The sequence below is a fragment of the Xenopus tropicalis genome, chromosome 8 (assembly GCF_000004195.4).
Source record: "Xenopus tropicalis strain Nigerian chromosome 8, UCB_Xtro_10.0, whole genome shotgun sequence".
NCBI classification, from domain to species: Eukaryota; Metazoa; Chordata; class Amphibia; order Anura; family Pipidae; genus Xenopus; species Xenopus tropicalis.
The window spans coordinates 10,006,118-10,033,354 of NC_030684.2; the positions used below are offsets into that span (position 1 = coordinate 10,006,118).

Here is a 27,237-nt window from a genome sequence, read left to right on the forward strand (position 1 = left end):
AGCTTGATATATCAGGTACTAATGACGATTTAGTCAAAACATCTCACAAATTTGTGTCTTACACATGAAACTTCATACAAATAACTCGTGGTATAACATAATGACTTAAGAGATCAGTTATTTCCCTCCATATAGATGATAAATATGCATTATTTCATAACAATCTTAATTAACTATACCTTAACCGTTATGTGGGTTTCATTAATGTTACTACACTATGGCTTCATTAACAAAAGATTACTACCCTTCAGAGATGTTATTACCTTTTAAAAAATAATTTCATATGCTTCCTGTGATTCTTACCCCTTATTCCATTATCCTTTGTTAGTAAGTCTTACAACCTATACTACAATGTATAAAGATAAAGGAGTATATTATCATATCATCACCATAACAGCTGACCCATATCAAAACCACACTTGATTTGGATCACCCTTTCATTCCCTAAAGGAAAATTGTAAAACTATTTATGTTCTCACACATCTCTGCTGTCAGTCAGTTCAGGGTATCAACTACTTTTGTAATATAATCCATAGTTATAGCTAACTCAGGGATCCTGGCATGTGAAACAAAAATACCTTTAACAGTTGCCAGTTGCCAAATGGGAGACAAGCATGTCATTCAGACACACTAAAACACTATGACCTTGACAAAATATACATTCAACAATGTGTACGTACATTTAACAAAATAAAAATTTAATAATGGATCCAGACTCGGTCATAATAAAAACATTAACATATACATCTTGTAATTCATCTCTGTTGATTTTAAACTGTTTATCGTATAATTGGCCAGATTATCCGATAAATCTCAAAATATAATCATCAAAGATCTTTAAGATGTCTATGGAGTACTCTTAAAAAAATATCATTGCAAGATATCATTCTTTATACATTTTAGAAAAATGCCAATACATTAATCTGCGCAGTAACACTTTTTCCTGTGCACTTTTAGTTCTTCATTTACCACATATCATCTATGGGGTTTAATCCTTAAGGAAACATTTTGCAAACAAAGGGGGAAGACTATTAATTTATGTTAATCACCCCTTATCCACATCAACCACCATCCCTACATGCACCTGTCAGTCACTTATAAGCACCATGTGACACATTGTGACTACAATCCTCGTGCAGATGGAACACCACAAAAGTATTTAAAATAAGTAAGGACATCATTCCCTTACCTTGGTTCACTCAATTACAGTCTAATTTATTATATTGCAATGGGTTAATCTGTTTACATGTTTACATGAGTAACAAACTATTCATCTCACATGCAGTTTTCCCCATGCACTTTCAAAAGAGGAAACAAATTCAAATAACAATTTCCTTTTCCACTTGGACTAAACCATAATTCCTAGGGAAAATTAGGAAAAACATTAGGACAAGGTTCAACATATTAGAGACATAAATTCAGAAATAATTTTGTTTTTGCCATATCATACTATGAGTTGGCTATTCCCTCCCCCTCACATAGGGGAATATACCCCGTATACTAATGACCCCCAGCAGCTGTTCTGCTGTCTCAAGGAATTGCTGTTCTAGCACCTTAGCAAATTCCATTCCCTTTTAACAAAGTAAAAATATACACTAAGTGCATCTGTTAATACACATACATCATAAGGACTTACAGTATTTAACCGTCATAGGGTCTTATTCAGTAAAGGTTGGCAAACTAAATTTTAATTTAGGATACTTTTTTCAACAGTCAATATACATGGAAATGAAAATGCAACATACTAGAATACATTCTCCCACATAAACAATATTTGCACACTATCCCATGGTTTACCAGCTCCAGTAACAGCATATAAAGTATTGTTTAATTAATCTGGGGATAACCCTGCCCATATTAGGCAACATTATATGGGACCTGCTTTAAATATATGTTTATGTGAAAGACAGGCTATTTAAACACAATACACATTTCCATGTATATATTAACTTTGCATTACAACAAATCTTAAACCTTTGGTTACTTAATACAAATGTTACAAACCTTTAGTGAATAATTTAGGTCAAATTAACATTAACCCTTTGATTTCATTTCTATTAACCGTTTTAACAACAAAGAATAGCTCCTTCTCTCCTGACCTCTATGGGTTGTGCTGGTCATTTTGGGATTGCAGCTGTTGCTTGTCTGTATACCAGAGTCACATCTTTGGGAATCCCTATTTACCTGACCTTCTCCATTATTATTAATTCTTTTTATATGCCGACGTAGCCGGAAGCACTTGCGAATTATGTGACCTGTGTTTTTACAAAAATTACAAAAAGTCTTCTTTAAACCTTCTTCCCTCAAGGATCCTATCTGCTTGTCAGTAGATTCTGAGCTGCGTGACAGAAGTTCCAGTCTATATTTCTCAATAAAAACTATTGTGTCTTGGAATGAACTACAACTGGATGCATGCACAATAGCTACAGGATCAAGAAATATACATTTTTGCACAAATTCATTGATCATGGCCTTGGGTGCTGGTTGATTTGTATCAGTTAATTCCATGACCAGTCTGTAGGCTTTTTCAAACATTGCTGCAAATGCAAAAACATCATCCTGCAACTTGCATGTCTTAAATCTACTGATCAATTCTACAGAAGGAATCTCACCATTAATGATTAAAAACAGCTGTTTGACTCTTTCAAACTCATTGCACTCACCATCAATACTGTTTAAGTCTGGCAACCGACTTGTTATAGAAACAGGCAGCCATCTTCTAAACATGGTATTTTTTTGTGCTTCTGAGAGATCATACTTGGAACAGTAAGTCTCAAATATGTGACTATTTCCAATCAAAGTCCTGCACTTATCAAACTTTGGAAAAGTCTCAACAATTTTTAACAAATGTTTTTCAATTTTTAATTTTAACTTTGCCGTTTGATAATCTAACTCTGGGTCATTAATATCCGGCATACTCTGGGACTGTCTCTGTTCTCTAGTGATCACAGAAACATGTGTCACTTTACTTTGTTTCAAAACTGACTCAATTTCTGTCAGTCTAACATTATGTTTTTCTATCTCTGTCAAAATCTCAGAACTAACTGAGTCACATTTGTCTTGTTTCAAAGTTTCAGAGATAGTCTGTACCCCCTCAGTGTCTCTCTCACTAGAGCACATTAACGTGTTAAATGTTTTAACCATTAACATTACATTGTTAATTTTGTGCTTTAGTTTAGAAAATGACACTCCTTCATCTAACTTTATATTTGCATCCACACACTGACTATAAAGATACGACCATAACTTTGCATCAGACAAGTCTTTTGGAATTTTAAATTCTAATTTGCTCTTACCTGACAAATTATTAACAAATTCCATACTTACAGAAAGCAGAATACTCCTTGCTGCACTCCTGTGTCAATGCCTCTGATACTTACACAAATCCGCTCTAGGTTCTTTTACTTACAGACTTCTGGAAGCTTCATACATACAGCACACTCTATCCTCTATCCCCCCTTATGAAGCTTTCAAAGTGGGTATATGTGTGATATGTAAAGCCCAGTGTCTATTAATCTGGCAGGCTCGCCAATGTAGAATATCATCTATTTATTATAAAATTTTGTGTAAGTATTATGGTCAAAGTACCACTCACCAAGGTGATAGCAAAATATCTTTATTGTGTGGAGTTACAAATTATATGCCAAGTACAAACAGCCAGTCAAACATACCCTTGACAGCTCACAGGAGTAATCTGTACAATTAATGCATATAAAAAATAATGTTAAGTATATGTAGTATGTGTGTATGTTTCATATATGTGTGTGTGTGTCTGGATGTGTGCCCATCTCTCAGGAAGAGAGACCTGTCTGTCCCTCCAGGGCAGAGAGCGAGATGTGTGTGTCCCTCCTGGGAAGAGAGAGAGAGAGCAAGAGACTTGTGTTCAAGAGTATATGCCTGGTGTCAGTATGTCCCTACCCCCCAAGTATCTATAAAAGGCAAGAACATATGTTAAAAGGCGTGCTCAGTCCTTTCCCAAATTAACTTACAAGTATGTGTGAATGATAGGTATACATTTCATGTGCTGTGGAATTATAATTCTGTGTAAATATCTTACAGTTGCTAAGGTAAGTTGCACCCTAGCAACCAGACAACTGCTGAAACTCCAAACTGGAAAACTGCTGAACATAAATTCAAATAATTAAAAAACGACAAATAATGAAAAACGAAGACCAGAATATCACTCTCTACATCGTACTAAAAGTTAACTCAAAGGGGAACAACCCCTTTACGCCCCCTTTAACATTGCTTCAGGTCCCCCTGGGGGGGGTCAGCCCATTGTTTGGAAATGGGTTTCCCACCTTTAAGGCCTCTTCTTGTCAGCAAGGGCAGGGGGTGGATCTGTGACATTGGGGGTGGAGTTATGATGTAAATGGGGGCAGGGAGTGGGTCTGTGATATGGGGGTGGGGTTATAGTGTAAATGTGGGCAGGGGTGGATTTGTGACATTGGGGGTGGAGTTATGATGTAAATGGGGGCAAGGGGTGGGTCTGTGATATTGGGGGTGGGGTTATGATGTAAATAGAGGAAGTGGGTGGGTCTGTGACATGGGAGGTGGAGTTATGGTGTAAATGTGGGCAGGTGGGGGATCTGTGACATTGGGGGTGTTGTTATGATGTAAATAGGGGAAGTGGGTGGGTCTGTGACATGGGGGGTGGAGTTATGGTGTAAATGGGGGGAAGGGGGTAGGTCTGTGACATTGGGGGTGGAGTTATGATGTAAATATGGGCAGGGGTGGGAAATGGGTTTCCCACCTTTAAGGCCTCTTCTTGCCAGCAAGGGCAGGGGGTGGATCTGTGACATTGGGGGTGGAGTTATGATGTAAATGGGGGCAGGGGGTGGGTCTGTGATATGGGGGTGGGGTTATAGTGTAAATGTGGGCAGGGGTGGATCTGTGACATTGGGGGTGGAGTTATGATGTAAATGGGGGCAAGGGGTGGGTCTGTGATATTGGGGGCGGGGTTATGATGTAAATAGAGGAAGTGGGTGGGTCTGTGACATGGGAGGTGGAGTTATGGTGTAAATGTGGGCAGGTGGGGGATCTGTGACATTGGGGGTGTTGTTATGATGTAAATAGGGGAAGTGGGTGGGTCTGTGACATGGGGGGTGGAGTTATGGTGTAAATGGGGGGAAGGGGGTGGGTCTGTGACATTGGGGGTGGAGTTATGATGTAAATATGGGCAGGGGTGGGTCTGTGACATTGGGGGTGGAGTTATGATGTAAATGGGGGGCAGGGGGTGGGTCTGTGACATGGGGGTGGAGTTATGATGTAAATGAGGGCAGGGGGTGGGTCTGTGACATTGAGGTGGAGTTATGATGTAAATAGGGGCAGGGTCGGACTGGGGAGTGCAGGACCCAACTGGGCTGCCGCCCCAGGTGCCCCGCACCCCCCAAGATGCCCCTACCGGGCGCTCCGTCCCCCGTCCCCCACTGCACTCCGTACCCGCTCCACCGTGCTCCCCTAACCTCCTACAGTGGCCCCTTCCTCACGTTCCCCCTGAGAACGCATAAGTGAAACGCGTCAGGAGACACCAGGGGCCAGAGGAGCGGCAACAGGCATCGGGTCTGGGCCACCGGGGCCCACAGGGTTTTTTCCCTGACATCAGTGGGCTGCATTCAAGGGAAAATAGTGAGTAGGGTAGACTAGAAAGGAAGCTGGGAGAGGAGATAAGCCAGGTAAATACTGGCCCTGGCTCTAGCTGGTATTTTAGGGGCCAGAGCAGGGAAATACCAGCCAGGGGCCAACCCTATTCAGGAACTATTAGTCTAGCCTTTCTAAACAAAGTATTTCTCTAGAAATATCAGGCTCTCTTTCTATATATTCTGGCACATACATTTCTAAAACAAGTAACTGGAATTATTATACACAGAAAGTGACACCTATTATTATTGCTTTTTTTTTTTTTTTTTTTTTTAAATCTCTTAACTACGCCTTGTATTCCAGGCTCTTTGTTGTCTGTCCTTGTAGGGCAGCCAATAGAATTCCTTTCTTTAAGAAACAAAACTGAAAAGAAGGTAGAACAGTTGAAGCAGCCAAACCTGTCGGCTCCCCCTGCGACCAGGGCCAAGCACTTCCACCCCCCCGGCCGGACACACCGCTCGTCTTGGAAAAATGTAAGTACCTTTCACCGTTCTTATAAAACCTGAACTCACTTACAGATAAGAAAAGGGGGAAAAAAAAAAACAGCCAGGAAAATGACAAACAGAACGTACAAATATATATTGTGCTTAGAAGTAATCGGTAGCGTAGCGACGACCAAAATCTTATTTTTTACTTATTTTGTTTTTCACAAAAAAGAAATTCTTTCCTTTCAAACTGTAACTGCAATGAATACGCTCCCCGCTCAGGAGCAGGTATTTCCTACGCAAACACTACAACGAATTTGAAGAGCAGAAACGAATTTACGGGGCTGATTTACTCCTTTTCAATCAGCGATATAAGAAAAAGTGACTGTTTGTTATTACAATGGCATTTCATTAAAATCCAGGACTCTCTGATTTTTTTTTTTTTTTCTGTCGCTCAGAATTCAAACAAAAATTTGAGCGTTTTTTTTTTTCAAAAGAAATAAGAAACACAATCAACCAAAGACAATTGAAGATTTCACATTTTCATGAAATGATTTCACCGATCCCCAGAGTCGAAAACGAATAAAGCAACCCCAGACAATTCCGGCTGTCAGTTTCATAGTAACATAGTAACATAGTAAGTTAGGTTGAAAAAAGACACATGTCCATCAAGTTCAACCATAATGCCTATATATAACCTGCCTAACTGCTAGCTGATCCAGAGGAAGGCAAAAACCCCATCTGAAGCCTCTCCAATTTGCCGCAGAGGGGAAAAAATTCCTTTCTGACTCCAAGATGGCAATCGGATCAGTCCCTGGGGCAACTTGTACTGACAGCTATCTCCCATAACCCTGTATTCCCTCACTTGTACTGAGAGCTATCTCCCCTACCCCTGTATTCCCTCACTTGTACTAAGAGCTATCTCCCATACCCCTGTATTCCCTCACTTGTACTGAGAGCTATCCCCCCTACCCCTGTATTCCCTCACTTGTACTGAGAGCTATCTCCCATACCCCTGTATTCCCTCACTTGTACTGAGAGCTATCTCCCCTACCCCTGTATTCCCTCACTTGTACTGAGAGCTATCCCCCCTACCCCTGTATTCCCTCACTTGTACTGAGAGCTATCTCCCATACCCCTGTATTCCCTCACTTGTACTGAGAGCTATCCCCCCTACCCCTGTATTCCCTCACTTGTACTGAGAGCTATCTCCCATACCCCTGTATTCCCTCACTTGTACTGAGAGCTATCTCCCCTACCCCTGTATTCCCTCACTTGTACTGAGAGCTATCCCCCCTACCCCTGTATTCCCTCACTTGTACTGAGAGCTATCTCCCATACCCCTGTATTCCCTCACTTGTACTAAGAGCTATTTCCCATAACCCTGTATTCCCTCACTTGCTAAGAATCCACCCAGCCCCTTCTTAAAGCTATATAATGTATCAGCCAGCACGACCGATTCGGGGAGGGAATTCCAGAACTCCACAGCTCGGAACCTCCCTTCTTCTAAATGGAGTGGGTGTCCTTGTGTCCATTGGAAGACCCTACAGGTAAATATATATTTATTAGTGATGAGCGAATCTGTTTCGTTTCACCGAAAAATTTGCAAATCTTTCAAAAGATCCGTGAAAAACGGCGAAAATGTCGTGCGGCAAAAAAAATTGTCGCCCGCAACTATTCTTTTGTCGCCCGCGGCTATTATTTTGTCACGACAATTTTTGGACGTGCGGCGAATTTTTTCATCCGTTTCGCGAAACAATTCGCCGCGAATCCATGCCTGCCGAAACATTTCGCCCATCACTAATATTTATACATAGTTATCATATCCCCCCTTAAGCGCCTCTTCTCCATTGTAAACAGACCCCATAACTGAGACTTTCCATACCCTTTACCAGCTTAGTTCCTTCTTAAGAAAGCGTTTCGTACAAATTTCATCGGCTCTGAATTATCCTTCTGATGATTTTCGTACCATTTAGTCGGACCGGTTAGAAAATTTCAGTTGGTCTCAATTTTTCGTCACCAATAAAATAAAGTTAAATATAAAAAATTTCAGCGGGATAAGGATAAAATCCGCACAGTATTGTGTATCTGGCAATAACCTCGGGGGCCCTACAATGTGAGTCACTTTCGTACGATTGGTGCCTGTAACTATTCCATGTTCAGAACCTCCTCCCATTGGTTGTTTTTAGGGCTTTATCCTACAGTTTCAGGCTGAATGTGAGTTTTAGATCGTTGCATTTAAACGGACGACATATCTAAACGTTCGTCGGTAAAAGACTAAAATCTGAACGTGTATGGGCTGCTAAAAGAGTGTAATCTGTTCGGTCTGATCCGTTTCTATTCCATCAGCAGAGCGAAACTGGGGCTAATTTGGGTGGGTTCCTTCTGTGTAATTCAACAAGGTATTTCGTTTTAGTTTATGTTCAGCATTGTGGGTAAAATGGAATCTTTTGATATTCTATCCGCTAAAGCTGGTCTCTAAAGCTGGTCTCTAAAGCAAACGGTGTCTCTTTTAAAAAGTCTCTCTCTCTATTCATTTCTATATTTAACTCCTTCATGGACAGCAGATAATACTCTATTATGCACTAATTGAACTAAAGCTGAGGTTGTAGAACCGGTCTGTTGTCCATTATAATGCGTAACTGTCGTCGTTCTACCTGCAGATGGCTGGGACAAAAAAACGATCACAGTTTGGTTGCTATGGGTTACTGCCCAGGTGCAGTACTGAAATTCCAAACCCATTATCCAGAAAGCTCTCAATTACAGAAAGACTGTCTCCTATAGACTCCATTTTAATGAAATAATTTGGATTTTTGTAAATGGTTTCCTTTTTCTCTGTAATAATAAAACAGTACCTGTACTTGATCCCAACTAAGATATAATTACCCCTTATTGGGGGCAGAACAGCCCTATTGGGTTTATTTAATGGTTAAATGATTCCCTTTTCTCTGTAATAATAAAACAGTACCTGTACTTGATCCCAACTAAGATATAATTACCCCTTATTGGGGGCAGAACAGCCCTATTGGGTTTATTTAATGGTTAAATGATTCCCTTTTCTCTGTAATAATAAAACAGTACCTGTACTTGATCCCAACTAAGATATAATTACCCCTTATTGGGGCAGAACAGCCCTATTGGGTTTATTTAATGGTTAAATGATTCCCTTTTCTCTGTAATAATAAAACAGTACCTGTACTTGATCCCAACTAAGATATAATTACCCCTTATTGGGGCAGAACAGCCCTATTGGGTTTATTTAATGGTTAAATGATTCCCTTTTCTCTGTAATAATAAAACAGTACCTGTACTTGATCCCAACTAAGATATAATTACCCCTTATTGGGAGCAGAACAGCCCTATTGGGTTTATTTAATGGTTAAATGATTCCCTTTTCTCTGTAATAATAAAACAGTACCTGTACTTGATCCCAACTAAGATATAATTACCCCTTATTGGGGGCAGAACAGCCCTATTGGGTTTATTTAATGGTTAAATGATTCCCTTTTCTCTGTAATAATAAAACAGTACCTGTACTTGATCCCAACTAAGATATAATTACCCCTTATTGGGGCAGAACAATCCTATTGGATTTCATTAATATTAATTTTTTAGTAGACTTAAGGTATGAAGATCCAAATTGTGAAAAGACCCCTTATCCGGAATGACCTTGTTCCAGAGAAATCTGGATAATATACCTGTACTGCTCGCACCCAACTCTCTCAATCTGGCCGCTGTCTGTAATCTCTCCTCTAGAAACTACCCTGCAATGTCTATAACTCATTGTGAAATTAAATGTCAAAAACGTACGTTTAAGGGTGAAGACACACAGAGCTACTAGTAGCAGCTACTTGTTGTGGCTACTAAAAAAGACCATGCTGATCATTTACAGATAATGGTCTCTACGTGTGTTTTAGCAGAGGCAATTCTCACTATTGTCTATGGCAGGGGATTTTCTGGCATTGAGTAGCCGTGACAAGTAGCTGCTACTAAGTAGCTCCATGTGTCTTCACCCTAAAACTTAAACGTCCCACTTATCATAATTAATTAAGCAGCACTATACTTTTTGACAGGTAACCTAACTCAAAGATTATAACTAAACATTGCCTCCCAGTCCCATCAGTCCCTGCCCCAGTGAGCTTACAATCTAAGGTCCCTATCCCATTCCCATCAGCCCCTGCCCCAGTGAGCTTACAATCTAAGGTCCCTATCCCATTTACATCAGTCCCTGCCCCAGTGAGCTTACAATCTAAGGTCCCTATCCCACTCCCATCAGCCCCTGCCCCAGTGAGCTTACAATCTAAGGTCCCTATCCCATTCCCATCAGCCCCTGCCCCAGTGAGCTTACAATCTAAGGTCCCTATCACATTCCCATCAGTCCCTGCCCCAGTGAGCTTACAATCTAAGGTCCCTATCCCATTCCCATCAGCCCCTGCCCCAGTGAGCTTACAATCTAAGGTCCCTATCCCATTCCCATCAGTCCCTGCCCCAGTGAGCTTATAATCTAAGGTCCCTATCACATTCCCATCAGCCCCTGCCCCAGTGAGCTTACAATCTAAGGTCCCTATCACATTCCCATCAGTCCCTGCCCCAGTGAGCTTACAATCTAAGGTCCCTATCACATTCCCATCAGCCCCTGCCTCATGGAGCTTACAATTTAAGGTCCCTATCACATTCCCATCAGCCCCTGCGCCGGTGGAGCTTACAATTTAAGGTCCCTCGAAAAAAAATTGCCAATGGTGAATGCAGAATTTCGCAGTGAATCCATATCTGGCAAAAAAATTCACTCATCACTAAAAATGTCTTAATTTTATCTCTTCCTGGTCTTAGGTCTTAATTTGGGAAAGCGGATTGCTGAATGTAAAGAATTCCCATCAGCGCTGGATGAGCTCAAGACATCCTTTGTGCTTCGTGGCTTGTGATAGGCTGTTGGGGAAGCGGGATAAAGAAAGCCAATAGCATGGAGTGCGGTAAGCTTGCCCTTCTGTGTTGTCTTTTGTGCCGGCAGGGTAGTCACGTAAGCAAAGTTAGTCCAAAAAGTTATTTTTTTTACAGCGAGTAAGCAGCGCAGGAGTGGCCGGGGGTGGAGAGGGGTGTGGAGAGATGGCACGGCCCAATAGGGTCAGGGCCCAATAGTTTCTTCTCCTTTTAGCCGGTACCCATACATGTATTTGTTAATCTGTGTATTTTGCAGTCTGATGATATTCCTGTTTGACTGGCCAGTGTACATACATTATCTGTTACAGTTATACCAAAGAATTGTAAAAATGCTGATACAGAAAATTCCCCTTTGGGTAAATATTATTTCTGCAAAGTTGCCAAGCAAGCGGATTTTCTCCTGATATGTCCACCTATGGTGGGCGATATCGGGCTAATTTGATTGTTTGGCCCTAGGGCAGAGGCGCTGTCGGATTGGGGACTGCATCAAGAAGCTAATGTGTCCCCGATCCGATGGAAAAATCAAACCTGCCCAATCGAGATCTGCCCAATTTCAGGTCAGATATCAGTCGGGTAGGGAGCAAGGACGCCAAGCGAGTGGATCTTCTCCTTGATATGCCCACCTACGGCATATCTGGCTATTTAGATTGTTTGGCTTTAGGTGGGCAAAGAGGTGGGCATAGGCGCTGTCGGATTGGGGACCACATCAAGAAGCTAATGTGTCCCCGATATGATGGAAAAATCAAACCTGCCCAATCGAGATCTGGGCAATTTCAGGTCAGATATCAGTCGGTAGGCCCATTGGTGGTGCCAATACAGGAGCAGATAAGCTGCTGAATTGGTCTAAAGGCCCGATATTGGCAGCTGAAATCAGCCCATGTATGGCCACCTCTAGTTATGATATGTTTACATTGTTATAAGGTTAGAAACATATATATTTTTTTTAATTCATTTGTAATTTGTACTGTGAATATGAGAGGTGGAGATGGAGGGGACGTTGGACGGACTTCATCATAGACTGTGAAGTGCCGAGGAAGTGTGAGTGTAGCCTATAATATTGATTTATGTTTCCACCATAGATTTTGCTCTTTAGTTTGATGAACTCTTTGCCTGCAGTTAGAGGCTCCTCATTCTTGCCCACCAGAACTGATGGATTTGTGAGTAGCCTGTTGCAAAGCAGTCAATCCATAAAACATGGATTGAAGCTAGCAGAAGCTTTCATAGGGGTTTGTGTACTTAGAACTAAACAATTGAACTCTATTACTAAAGTTTTAAACCTGCTTTTGTGTTGTAACTGCCATCTCCAGCCTAAAGGTGGCCATACACGGGCCGATTGTAGCTGCGATATCAGTCCCTTGGACCGATTCTGCAGCTTATCGGCCCGTGTAGGGGCAGTAACAAGGGAAATCGGCCAGATATCTATCGGGCAGGTTAAAAGATTTAGTCGGATCGGGGACTACATCGGCTCGTTGATGTGCTTCCTGAACCGACTGTGTCCATTGCTCCCGTTATAATGCGATTGTTTGGCCCCAAGATTGAATTAGCCTACATTTTCCCGATACCGGCCACCCGTAGGTGGGGATATCGGGAGAAGATCCGCTCGCTTGGCGACCTCACCAAGCGAGCAGATCTTAACGTGTCTGGCCACCTTAACCTGGGCTAGGTCTTATCATGCTCTTTTTCAAACTGCCTTTATATCCACTACAGTTCCCTAACAGGGTCGTTTCTTGATTAGGGCGCATTTTTCGAAAGGTACGAAAGGTCCGATTACAAAAAATGTGTATTTTTTCTAAAGTTTACAACTTTGGCATATTTTCTGCGATATTTTCGTTAATTTTCTGAACTTTTTCGTACTTTGCGACAATTCGCACGAAAGTTTCAGATTCATTCAAGCTTTGTTATCGTGACTTGCACTGAAGGATCAAAGTCAAAGTTTTTTGCGCCATTTACGATCGTTCAGATACGAAAATTTAGTGACTATCGCTAACGATCGTTTCAATACGAAAATGTTGGATCATAACGGAAAGAATTTTTGTGACATTTGCGATCATCAGGAATGATCGGATTTCGTGATTTAGATTCGTATGTTAGTGAATGTGGCCCAGAGTGTTTTGTTCCGGGCCCAAGAGTTACAGTTAACCCAGGGTAAAGAAAACCCCAAAGACAATAACAGATGGATGATTTATTTTTTATTTTTGACACTATAGAAATTCAGGTTGCAACCCTTAAACCTTCAAGCAAAGGTGGTTGTTGGGATTCTGTAGTCGATGAATGACGGCCAATGAAACATTCCTGACATTCGCACCAAGGGCCGCTTCTTCAAAACATTATAATTATTTAATAGAATTAATTGATAATAATTCGGCAACATTAACATACATGTAATTATTGTTAATTAGAAACGTATTCTACTTTTAGGGTTGGAGATAAGGCCAAGTATTTGGTAATCAACGTATTTTGCATTCTGATGTTATTCCTGTTTGGCCAGTGTAAATATAGAATCTTTTTTTACAACCTTCATACCAACAACTAGTACAAATGGTTTTATTTATTACAGAAAATGTGCCTCTGGGTCCATATAATATCTGCATGTCCAGTTTCCCACTTTTTTACATCTAGACGTGTAACGACAAAAACTAAAGTGTTTCATAAAATTACATAAAATATAGAAAATGAGCACTGTAGAATACAATGGTGTTTTACAGAGCTTATCTTTTATCTGCTATGTAACCAGTGCCACTGAGCCCTATTTCATTTGGAGTGGCTGCCACCCTTGGCTACATAGCAGCTTTATTTATATAAACTGTAGTAGTGTGTAGTAGTAACTGATCCTTTCATGAGGACGTGTTAATGGAGGGGTTATTCGTAGGCAGTAATTCCTTGTAGAACCACAAAGCCATCACCCAGAATGTTACACCACCGGCACTGAAAGAGTTACTGCATTGATACGGCACATTCCAGGGCGACTGAACCTGTTAGAAATGGTAATAGATGTTGTTAGATATAGAAGGACGCCCTTGGGTGCAGCCACTGGCTATTATAGAGAACAAGTAACATGTTACGCAAGTTACACATGTTCCATTTGTACCTGAAGGTTAGGGTGTCTCCGCTCACCCCTATAATGTATGGGAAAGAGGCACCTGAGTTAAATATACAATTAACATCCCGTGTTTATATCTTCAAGAAAAGGTCTCAGTCAGGAAGGCTCATTTACCAGCGTACATTGACACCATTTATATTTGATATTTGCGTCCAAATGTGGTCTCTGCACTTGGGAGTAGTTGTGGGGAGCTTCAAAGCACCACCAGCCTGTGCTGATCATTGGTGCAAGGAAACCATGGACTTTCCATCAGCCAATAGTTCTAGGTTTCCAATACCAGGCGATTAGGCTCTACTGGCGTATGGCAGGTAAATCACATGCTAATGCCCATTGGCCACTATTGTAAATGAGCCGTAGGCATTGTTGCTGTAGGTTTGATCGGATTTCGCTATTTGGATTCGTATGTTAGTGAATGTGGCCCAGAGTGTTTTGTTCCGGGCCCAAGAGTTACAGTTAACCCAGGGTAAAGAAAACCCCAAAGACAATAACAGAGGATATATTACATGGAAGATTTATTTTTGATTTTTGACACTATAGAAACTCAGGTTGCAACCCTTACACCGTCAAGCAAAGGTGTTGTTGGGATTCTGTAGTCGATGAATGACGGCCAATGAAACATTCCTGACATTCGCACCAAGGGCCGCTTCTTCAAAACATAGTTATTTAATAGAATTAATTGATAATAATTCGGCAACATTAACATACGTGTAATTATTGTTAATTAGAAACATATTCTACTTTTAGGGTTGGAGATAAGGCCAAGTATTTGGTAATCCATGTATTTTGTATTCTGATGTTATTCCTGTTTGGCCAGTTTACATATAGAATCTGTTTTACAACCATTTTTGCACGTTTTCCTATTACAGAAAATTTGCCTTTGGGGTCCATACAATTTCTGCATGTCCAGTTTCCCACCTCTGCTTTTTAATAGTCGGCTGACATGCTCTCTTAGGCTTTTTTTACAGTGTAAAAGCCAAAAAGTAAAGTGTTTCAAAAGTAATTCAAATAAAATGTAGTGTTTGTGTATAAATAAGCTGCTGTGTAGCCACCGGGGTAGACATTTAAGCTGGAAAAAAAAGGCATAAGTTACATAAAATAAAGCAAATGAGCTCTGTAGAATACAAGGGTGTTTTAAAGAGCATATTTGTTATCTGCTATGTAACTAGACGCCCTTGGGTGCAGCCACTGGCTATTACAGAGAGCATGTAACATGTTACACAATTAGAGCATTCCATTTGTACCTGAAGGTTAGTGTGCCTCCGCTCACCCCTATAATGTATGGGAAAGAGGCACCTGGGTTAAATAAGCGATTAACATCCCATGTTTATGTCTTCTAAATAAGATCTTAAGGCTAAGAAAAGATCTCAGTCAGGAAGGCTCATTTACCAGGGTACATTGACACTAGTGACGAGCGAATTTTTTCGCCAGGCACGGATTCGAAACGTTTCCAATACCAGGTGATTAGGCTCTACTGGCGTATGGCAGGTAAATCACATGCTAATGCCCATTGGCCACTATTGTAAATGAGCCGTAGGCATTGTTGCTGTAGGTTTGGCAAGAGAAACAGTGAGGAAGATATTTTGATTGTCAATGGATCACAAGGCATAGTAGTTTATGCAGATGTTGGCACAGGATATTGGAAGAATTGGAAGGTGCCCAACTTTGTCCATTTATCTCACAGAACGGTAGCATGGATGTCTGTTGGAAAGAGGAGGATGCCCAATTGTATCTCAAGAAACAGGGCCTGCAGGGATATAGACTCTACATTGTTCGGAAAATATTCTGATCAGCGATGGATCACAAGGAATAGTAGTAGTAGATGTTGGCAAGGAATAACAGGAAAAGAGGAAGGGGTCCAATTTTGTCCATTTAGCTCATGGAACAGTAGTATGGATGTCTGTTGGAAAGAGGAGGATGCCCAGTTGTATCTCTAGAGACAGGGCCTGTAGGGATGTTGTAGGCTTGGCAAGAGAAATAGTAAGGAAGATGTTCCTTGCTGCCAATGGATCACAAGGAACTGTAGTAGCAGATGTTGGCAAGGAATAAAAGGAAAACAGGAAGGTGCCCAATTTTGTCCATTTATCTCACGGAACTGTAGCATGGATGTCTGTTGGAAAGAGGAGGATGCCCAATTGTATCTCATTAAACAGGGCCTGCAGGGATATTGACTCTACATTGTTGTTGTGGGTTTGGAAAGGGAACTAGTGAGGAAGATGTTCCTACCTGGCAATGGATCACAAGGAATAGTAGTAGCAGATGTTGGCAAGGAATAAGAGGAAAACAAGAAAGTGCCCAATTTGTTAATTTATCACACATCTACAACAATAGCTTAGTAGATGTTGGCATGGATGTCTGTCAGAAAGAGGGAGATGTACACAAGCAAGGGGGATATTGACAGTGAAGTCTTATTAAGAGAAGATGTCCACCTTGCTGATGTATTACAAGGAATTGTTGCCATAGACATCTGTACAACTGAGGGCAAGAGGCACATGCTTAACTTGCCAATTTATTGCAAAACAACAGAGGCTCTATGGCAGTTTCCTATACGTCTCCTTTATGATTGTGAATTAAATGGGATAGAGTAACATGATGATATTGAAATTTTACTTTTACGGTTACATTGCTTCAATATAAGTAGCATACAAACTGGAGCAGCCCAATCCTCCTTGAAATTTAGGGTTCAGCCTCCATTTCTGCCAGTTGCCAGACTATCTAGGAACAAGGTGTACATGGGACATTGCTGGATATATTGAAGGAAACTCAACTGTAGACGCTTAATCCCAGGTTTATAGCAGTAAACTACTAGAGTACTATCATTTTTCCAATATAGTATTGGAAACAAGCACAACATTTCCTTTACTTCTACTTTATTAAAGGGCCAGGCACATACTGATGTGGTTTTATAAAACATAATGCAACGAACATCTAAACACTTAAACAAAATGTGAGTTTAGAGCTCAATACATAAGAATTCCTCCATGTTCTTCCAATGTGGATGCACCTGCCTGAGAACTTTCAAGACCAATGGTAGAAAAGGAAGTGATATGGCCAACAAAAATGGTGGCCTGCAACACCAATGGGCAGCTCGGCAATTCTGGATGCTTGAGAGGGGCCGGTGGAGGCTGATGCATTGGGGTCAAGGGAGCCCATTCCTCCACTGTATAGGGTATATGAAATGTCCCCTGGGGAGATGTCTTGATATATCAACAAGATCACATAGTTTGGCCCCATGTTGAAGCATCGAATTATGTGTATCGCCAACTAACATCCAGTACAGTAGCTGATACCTGACCCTCTTTATTGTCCCCATAAGGGACAATCCCTCATAAGGTAGAACTTAGGTAGAAAGGGTAAACCTTTTACCTAAATACTAAAGAAACCCTTTAGACGAAGCAAATTGTATTGGAAAAGTTACCATTTCTGTAGAAACACAATTGTGCTCTGAAACAACTCAAAGGCAACAGTCTTCTTCTCAAACTCCTGTTTGATTGTAATGCTTTTGCTGATTTAAGAGTGTTTCCTAGGAGATCATATAAAATGCCTTACCCTGGAGAAATCAATGGAACCAGTTGCTTTAGTCATCTCATAGATCTAAAAATGATCATTTCACTCTCCTCTGTTACAGGTAAGAAGACCTTTGCGAAGAGCATCTTGCTCATTTGTGGAGTCATGGCGTTCTACTCATTTTTTAGGTAAGAACATTAAAACCCCCTAACAACACATCTTGAGGTTGACAAAAATCTGTGCAACCAGTAACAAAGGTCACACCAGTGAGGTGAAGAAGAGACGTGGTTCTTCAATGATTAGTCTTTATTCAGTCTAAAATGTATGTGTATTCTGTTGCTCAAACTCACAAGGGCCATATACCTGTATCCTGATAGGTTGCACAGATTGTTTTATATCATTAGGCTGTTCAGCTGCCAAACAGAAAGTGACTAGTTGATTCTATTTAATCAATGGCAGGCAGTAGTGGGTAATTTAATTCCATTCAGTGACAGAAAGCAGTGGGCAATTTCAGGTGGTTTTTGCAGGCCCCGTGTGCCATCATCCTAAAGGATAACTTGGTTACTCTGTGGTAGAGAGTAAAGGCCATACACGTTATGATTTTTCTCTCCATAACGACCTATTTCAGTGCAATTCGACCAATGCGTCAAATTATCGTAAGGTTAGTGGGCACCGAACGATTACACATCTAGCGATTTTTCAACTAAAAGTGCTCAGAAAATCAATCAGGCAAGTTTGCTCATTGTCCAGTTGTCCAAGAAGGTAGTTTCCCTAGCTCCAACTAGACAGCGATTCTCAACCTGTGGGTCGGGATCTGTTTGGGGGTTGAACAACCCTTTCACAGGGGTCACCTAAGACCACCGGAAAACCCATATTTCCGATGGTTTTAGGAATAATTTTATGGTTGGGGGTCACCACAACATGAGGAACTGTATTAAAGGGTCACGGCATTAGGAAGGTTGAGAACCACCGAACTAGACGATATCGCTTGAAATGGTCATTTTCATTGAGGGACAAATCATACTTTTAAACGATTGTTACAGCATAAGTTTGGTCCTACGATAACGAAAACATCTTTTAAAAATCTTAACTTGTATGGCCAACTTTAGCCAGGGTTTTTCTTCTCCAGTAACCCCCAGAAACAACTCGGCATTTTACTTTCGTGGTCTATTGAATTCAACTAAAGAGAGCAAATATCTTATTTTATCAATACTGATATTAAGCCTTTGTTCCTGTGCTTTATACCAAATGACAACATATTTTCGTGTAACATATTTATTTTAGAAATGGCTGGAGTCTGCAAGTATGGAATCCTAAATATGTCATATACTGCGGCACGAAAAGGTGAGCATCCTCTTTGTTCCTTGAGTGGTTGCGATAGGCTGCTACAGGTTACTTATCAATTATCCTTCTGAGGAACCTGAGGTACCACTTTGGTTGATTGGCTTTAGGGCAGTCACAGTAGAAGATGAGCTGGTATTGTTGCAATCTGGAAGGAAATTGTTAAGGCTGAATAAAAAAAAAATCTGTGGCTACACATTGGCAGATAATGCTGCCCAATCTAAACAGTGCAGGACCCAATTAGTTAAGAATTACAGCTATAATTGCTGTGTTCGTTTTCAAGGAAACCTCAAGAACAAGTAGCTGTAGATACAACCTCATCTAAAACGAATGCATTCTTTGGCGGGGTACTGTTGCCCCTGCCCTGCACTTTGCACAATGGGCTAATTCTGGAGAGCAAAGACGTGCACTCATTCCATGATGGGGATGATGGTGGTGTTTGGCACCACTGTATTTATTAGAAGAGGCCTGTGGGACGCATATAGTCATTCAGACATGCAAGTTATTTAGTGTCGGCTAAGCAGGGTGCTATGGAGCCACCTTGGAGTTGAGTCTTCTGGTGTGGCACTCTAGAACTTTGGGCAAGATTTTAAGAGCACATTAAGGCCTTGGATGCAAGTACTTATTGAATGAGCACAAAGGGGCAAGATATTGCTCAAAGCTTTAGGCCCCTTATCTGGTTTTGGATGAAACAGTAAGTGATAATGCAGTCTGACAGATCAAGAACTCAGGTTCTAGAAGATAGCTTACTAATTTACCTTTATCGTATGATGAGGTACATACCATTCCTTCTCTCTCCCCAGCCTCAACACCATTGCTAACATTTCTATCAGTCGCTTAAGTGTGGATCAATTGGCCGAAGTAAAACTTCAGAGGTAACGTTAGTTTATGAGTTGGGTGAGGCACAGGTCTGTTTTTTTTGCTGTCACCTCAAAAGATTCTGAGGTACCACGTAGTTTGTTCAGCCCATAAATGTTTACACACAGCAAATGGTAGAACAGGCTGGCTGAAACTGGCCCAAGTAGTAAAGCTTATCTGTCCATGTGTAACCAGGTTTACTATATATACAATGCCTGAAGCAGGGACCTAAGTAGTCCCAAAAGTAGGGCAATAAATGGAATCACCTACTCTATATTTTCTCATTTCTAAGAGGGGAGACATCTTGTCCACCCCTTAGGTCCCACAACCTCCCCAAGGTACCTGTAAAGTTGACACCTTTTCCATTAAAATGTACCGGTGGTGACTTAAGGGGCGGAACGGGAAAGGCAACGGTAGGACCTAAATGAACCCGCCCACATGACAACCCTGTTATTAACAACACAAACAGTTTTTCAGAGCCCTAAGTAAAGAAAGGAGTTGCTTGGCTCCTCATTGGCCCAATTCCATTTCTGATGTCTTTATATCTGAAAGGGAGGAGGCACGTTACACCTTTCCAACTAACTTTTAGATATACCCTGATGCTTTTGTACATAATGGATAATGCTATCATTGTACAACTACAATCTAATCTTTGCTTTTTTTTTTCTTTTGCAGGATGTTGTATCCTAAGCCTGAGACTCTCAACCCTCCGTGAGTTTATTTAGTATAAACCATTGCCCATATAAAGGTGTTTATGCAGTTTGGGGCTTAAAGGCCCCCATACACGGGCCGATAGAAGCTGCCGATATCGGTCCCTCCAGAAACGAGCGGGCTGGCCGACCGATATCTGGCCTGAAATTGGCCAGATATCGATCGGCCAGGTTAAAAGATTCAGTCAGATCGGGGGCCGCATCGGCTCGTTGATGCGGTCCCCGAACCGACTGCCCCATTGCCGCCTACATAATCCAGTCGGATTATTTTTTTTTTAACTTCAAGCTCCCCGATATCGCCCACCTGTAGGTGGCGATATCGGGGGAAGATCCGCTCGCTTGGCGATCTCGCCAAGCGAGCGGATTTTACCGTGTATGGGGACCTTAAGTGACTGACCAGCCGAGAGGTCAAACAAATGTATATTGTGCAATTTAGCCACCCCCACTGTTCACTTAATGGTATTTTTATAGTTAATTTTGCCCAACTGAATGGGAATTAAGGAGGAGCCAAGGCTTCCCTTCACAAGATGATGTATTCTAAACCTATATCGTTTATTTCTGTACATTTACAACTCGTCTCTTTATAGGCGAACTGATGTGCTGACGATAACACCTTGGTTTGCCCCGATTGTTTGGAACGGCATGTACAACAGCGATATATTGAACGCTCATTTCCTTCAGAGGGGTGTCCGTATTGGCCTTACAGTGTTTGCCATTAAAAAGTAAGTACAGTTTTGTGGACAACCGGGCTCACTGGAGAATCATAGAGAGGATTCGCTTGTGCCAAATCTAATGGAGGCAAAAAAGTCTCTGCAGTATTTGACCTTCGAAGAAAAAAAAGAGCCGCACCCACTTCTTTGTGAGCAGAAGATGACACATAGAGATATATAGTCAAGCACATATGTGTTTTTGTTCATCTGCCAGAAGACATTGCTTCTGCCGTGCAAAGGGTGGAGCACCTTCCAGTGTTGACCTTACTGAACTGAGTGCCCCGAGGAGCATGAAATTGTATATTTCCAATACGTCTTACCCTTATCCAGTACAAATGCAGTCACATGCTAGAACCAACTAGTATTTGCACACGAGTTCTTTTAAACTCTTTTACCTTTGTTCAAAGTGCAAGGCCCTCTAGGGAGATCATATTCTAGTAGACTTTATCTTTGTCTAATGTTCTGGAACAACTGAGTGTCCACAGTGGATCTACCTTCACCTCCATTTTAAAGAATACAACTTATGTTTGTCTCATGTTTAGACCTTAACAGCCATTAAAACTGTACATACAGGTATGAGAGCCGTTATCCAGAATGCTTGGGACCTGGAGTTTTCTGGATAAGGATCCGTAATTCGGATCTCCTACATTAAGGGGCACATTTACAAAAGCACGAATGCTCCGAGCGTATTTTCGCTGATTTTTTTCGGGCGTCCGCACGACTTTTTCGTACAGCGCACAACTTTTTCGTATGGCGCACAACTTTTTCGGACGTTTGCACGAAAAAATAGGAAAGGTTTTACCACTGTTTACAATTGTTCGGTACGAAAATTTTGTGACTTTCAGATCGCCAATACGATATTATCGTGACTAATACGATTTTTTTGTAAGCATTTTCTTGATATTTGCGATCTTACGAAATTTTCGTTTCCGATATGATTTTTTCCCATTCGTGATTCGGATTCGTGGATTAGTAAATGTGCCCCTTAGTCTGCTAAAAAAATATTTAAACAGTAATTAAACCCAATAGGATTGTTTTGGCTCCAATAAGGATTAATTATATCTTAGTTGGGATCAAGTACAGGTACTGTTTTATTATTACAGAGAAAAGGGAATCATTTAACCATGAAATAAACCCAATAGGGCTGTTCTGCCCCCAATAAGGGGTAATTATATCTTAGTTGGGATCAAGTACAGGTACTGTTTTATTATTACAGAGAAAAGGGAATCATTTAACCATTAAATAAACCCAATAGGGCTGTTCTGCCCCCAATAAGGGGTAATTATATCTTAGTTGGGATCAAGTACAGGTACTGTTTTATTATTACAGAGAAAAGGGAATCATTTAACCATTAAATAAACCCAATAGGGCTGTTCTGCCCCCAATAAGGGGTAATTATATCTTAGTTGGGATCAAGTACAGGTACTGTTTTATTATTACAGAGAAAAGGGAATCATTTAACCATTAAATAAACCCAATAGGGCTGTTCTGCCCCCAATAAGGGGTTATTATATCTTAGTTGGGATCAAGTACAGGTACTGTTTTATTATTACAGAGAAAAGGGAATCATTTAACCATTAAATAAACCCAATAGGACTGTTCTGCCCCCAATAAGGGGTAATTATATCTTAGTTGGGATCAAGTACAGGTACTGTTTTATTATTACAGAAACCATTTTTAAAAATGTGAATTATTTGATTAAAATGGAGTCTATGGGAGATGTCCTTTCCATAATTCGGAACTTTCTGGATAATGGGTTTTCGGATAAGGGGTCCAATACATGTACCTTTATTTTACCAACTTGGGAATTCCCCCTAGAGGGCAACCCTCTAAATGACTAACCATTGGCCTACTGGGATATAATAATCCACTATTAGGTCCATGCAAAGGGTATTTGGGCTTATGCTTTTCATCTAAAACCAATGTATCGCCCCTAAAAATGTCCATATATATATATATATATACAACAGGTACACTGTGGGAAAAATGAACAAGCTCCAAAATGTCTGTAGTGTTGTCCAGTACTTCAGTAGGTGTTTTTAATTGTATCTTTTGATTCCTTCAGATACACAGTGTTTGTAAAAACCTTTATTGAAACTGCTGAGAAGTTCTTCATGGTGGGACACAGAGTCAACTACTACGTGTACACAGATCGTCCCAGTGATATTCCTAATATAACTCTTGCCGAAGGGAGGCGGTTGGTCATTCTGAACGTCCCGAGTTACCAAAGATGGCAGGAGGTCTCCATGAGACGAATGGAGATGATTCGGGACTTGAGCCATCAACGGTTCAACAAAGAGGTGGACTACTTGGTCTGTGTCGATGTAGATATGCAATTTAGTGATGAAGTTGGAGTGGAAATACTAAGTGATGTTTTTGGCACGTTACATCCTGGCTTCTACGGATCTGATCGCCAAAGTTTTACCTATGAGCGTCGGCCAGAGTCCCAGGCCTTTATACCTGCCGACGAGGGGGACTTTTATTATGCAGGAGGATTTTTTGGAGGCACCGTTGAGGAGGTCTACAAACTGACCGACTTCTGCCATTATGCCATGATGACGGACAAAGAACACAACATAGAAGCAATTTGGCACGATGAGAGTTATCTCAACAAATATTTCCTGTATCATAAGCCAACCAAAATTCTTTCCATCGAGTATCTGTGGGACAACAGTTTCGGAGTCCCCGATCTCCTAAAAAGGAGGAGATTTGTCGCCGTTCCAAAAAACCACGAGGCCATCCGTAACTAATGCCTGCTGTGAACAAAGTTATTATTATATATTATTAAAGAAAAATATTTTTTTATCATTTCTCAAGGAGTTTACGGTACCCGTTTTGCTTCATTACAAATAGTTCCATGAACTATTATAATGTTATACCCTGGATTTATCAGACCCGAATGATCAATTCCTCCAGCATTATGGTCCATATATTCTCAAACATGTCATGCCTCGCCGCACCACAATACTGTATTTCACTGTTAAACTGAATCAGTAAAGGCCAGACAATCCCACAACCGTCATAGAAACCTTATGGTAAGGCTCAACCACACACCCACCATTGTGGAAAATGTCAAAACACACCCGTGTACGAGTAGCATTTCATACAACGTAAAGTACTTTTTATACACTCTGCCGACTTACCAGTCATTCAGCTTGTCAGAGAAATGAAATGCACAGGGGACAAGAAGAATACATGGCAACACGTACACATTATACGTTGATGAAAGCTAATGGGCTGGTTGGTTTATTTATGATTTTCACTCATACTACAGTTGTCAGCGGAGCTTTTCCGAAGAATAATCTTCCGACCTGTTTTTGTTCTGAGATTGTGAGGTTATATGTTGAAACATGCACGTTGTGTAGGCAAGTATGCGCACACCCCAGGCAATGCAGTAATGACTATTCCCAATAATGACTATTTAGTGGCGAGGCATTTGCTGCAGGCAGTGTGTAATCCAGGTTTAGAGAGAACAATGGCAGACATCAAACTGGAAGGTCAATTTCGTACCAATGTCGGCTTAAGATGATGTACAGTCACACCCCTTTTTGACAGTATAAGCCACTCTCTATGTGAATACATATAAACAACATGACCAGGGTCGGAACTAGGGGTAGGCAGAAGAGGCCCGTGTGTGGGTGTGGGTGTGGGTGTGCAAGGCATGTACTTATTCTTATGCCTTTCACCCCCCCTCCCACCGTGGACCACCGGCGGCACCATCCTGGCTCATTCACGCACACTCACACACAGGGGCTGGAACTAGGGGTTGGCAGAAGAGGCACGTGCCTGGGGCAATTGTGTGGGTGCATTAGGCACGTACCTCTTCTGTTGCCTTCCTCTAGTTCTGGGCCCTTTTCCCCCCCATTTCACCCCCAAAGAGGTCCTGACCCACAGGTTGAGAACCGCTGCCCTAGGGACCTCCGCTGCACCCCCTAATCCCCCACGTCCTCCCCTGAGCACGCTTAAGTTTAACGCGCCAGGGGAGGAACACAGTTGGCCTGGGTCGGGTCTGTTTGCATATACAAATTTGGATTTGGTTCTGTATTTGGCTGAATCTTTCATGAAGGGTTTGGGGTTCAGACAAATCCCAAAATAGTGGATTCAGTGCATCCATACTAAAACCATGATCATTTATGAAAATAGAAAATAGAAAAAAAAAAAAAGGACAAATGAAAAAACTTGGAAAAAAATTGTCACATAATTAGAAGCATAAAAACCCACCGAAAACCACTAAAACCGTGATTCATGAAAAACGACACCTACCATTGACTTCTACATGACCTCGAGATTTATCGAAGTTTTGGCGCAAAACAAATGGCGAAAAAAACGTTTTTTTTTCAGCATGAAAAAAAATTAACGTTAATAAACGCCCCTGATAGCGGCAGATTCATCAAAGAATTAGATAAGAGCTCACCACCGGTTATTGGGATTGCCTATCCTTGGTTGCTTGGAGGTAGGATGAAGGAGCTTCAGGTGCGAGGTAGTCCTTTCCCATAATACTTGATCTGGCTCTGAAGTCTTTGAGGTGATATCAGAGAGGAATAGGAGGAAAAAGAACATTTATACTTTGTTCAGTTCCAAGGAAACCCACTTTTTGGAAGCCCTAAAAGCCTATATTCTTCATCACCTTGTACTGAACGATTGTGCTGGGGGGGGGGGGTGTAATGGAAGAAAGCCTGAGGTCTCCAAATAGCAAATTGTGTGACAATTCCTGGTTCTCCTTCCAGGAAAAGTTGTTTATTAGGGATAATCTGAAGGATAATAGGATATGTAGAATGTCCTTTGGGCACTGAATAGAGAAATCTGAGAGAGGTCCTAGCAGAGGACCTCTAGTGTGGCTCCTCAGAAGTATTGGGGCGTCCAAGGTGTTGACCTTGGCAGGGTTGCAACCTCAGTGTATGTTGGCTTTATGTTACCTGGAGGGCACCATTTACCTTTAGGTCCCGTTCTAGGGAATCTCTCCTGCTTTCTACTGCAGAAGAACATAGAGTGAGATGTCTATGGAAGAACCCTTAGGGTATACACTGCAGACATCCCATAATGAGCCTCCTACCCATAGGATCCAGACCTGTATGATCTGAGTGTGTCAAATACATTGCTATTGTGCGTCTACAACCCGGCCACCATTTTGCTTCCCACCAGTGGTGGACATATACAGCATAGGGTCATTTGCCCTTGACTAAAGATTAGATATATGTGTGCAGGGCACCTATAGAATCCACCTATCTATTAATATTACACTAAAGATAAAGTGGCACTTGCTAAGTAAAGAAAGGAGATCCCTAACCCATACAGCTTGCAATCTATAAGGCTTGTTTGTATTTACTGGTCCTTATTAAGCTGTGAGCGGGAAAGTAGAGAGCTCTAGAACAAAGACTGAAATGTAATATTCATGAACAGATGAAACTTGAGCCTCTAACGACAGAGCCTTATTAAAGCTTGAAGGCATTGAATTGAAAACATATTTTAATGTTGTTGTTTGCCAAAGGCAGAGTATCATGTTGCTTAGTTTCTCTTGTTCTCTTGTCTCATGTTTTATTTTTGTCCGTCTAAATTATTATAATTTGATTCTGAAAAAAATAAGAACATACAGCCACTGGGAGGAGCCCCTGCTGCTACTGGCATAATAGAGCTTTCCATTTGCACTAATGCTGAATTCCCATTCTACCCAGCAGATGTGCCTAAGGCACAGGCCTTTTAGCAGTTGTGCTGTATTAGGCAAGACTCCATCTACAGTATGTGCAGGGAGTTTCCATGGTGCCGTACTCAGCTGCTTATGGGGACCAAATAGAGGGGGACGGCACAGACCCCAACTGGCGGTAAGAAACTACAATGCTAAGTTAGACAAGATGCCAGGGCAATAAAATTATCATTGCTGTTTACAGTAAGGCATGATGGCATCAGTAGGGCAAGATGGCAGCAGTCGGGCAAGATGGTAGCAGTAGGGCAAGATGGAGACAGTAGGGCAAGATGATATCAGTAGGGCAAGATGGCAGCAGTAGGGCAAGATG

General features: G+C 41.4%; 1 protein-coding gene across 7 annotated transcripts in view; it reads left to right on the forward strand.

Moving 5' to 3' along the window:
- abo.1 (ABO blood group (transferase A, alpha 1-3-N-acetylgalactosaminyltransferase; transferase B, alpha 1-3-galactosyltransferase) gene 1) overlaps positions 1–26,686 on the forward strand; it is a 38,635-nt gene extending 11,949 nt beyond the window's left edge. For 2 of the 7 annotated variants that reach the window (XM_012968494.3, XM_012968495.3), the window contains exons 2-9: positions 5,944–6,113; positions 10,896–11,035; positions 17,729–17,795; positions 18,892–18,951; positions 19,752–19,823; positions 20,482–20,517; positions 21,104–21,238; positions 23,292–26,686. In XM_012968494.3, the coding sequence (XP_012823948.1) occupies positions 11,026–11,035; positions 17,729–17,795; positions 18,892–18,951; positions 19,752–19,823; positions 20,482–20,517; positions 21,104–21,238; positions 23,292–23,976 (1,065 nt within the window). In that variant the 5' untranslated portion in view covers positions 5,944–6,113; positions 10,896–11,025 and the 3' untranslated portion in view covers positions 23,977–26,686. 7 annotated transcript variants of the gene reach the window in all.
- Positions 26,687–27,237: the final 551 nt, after the last annotated feature.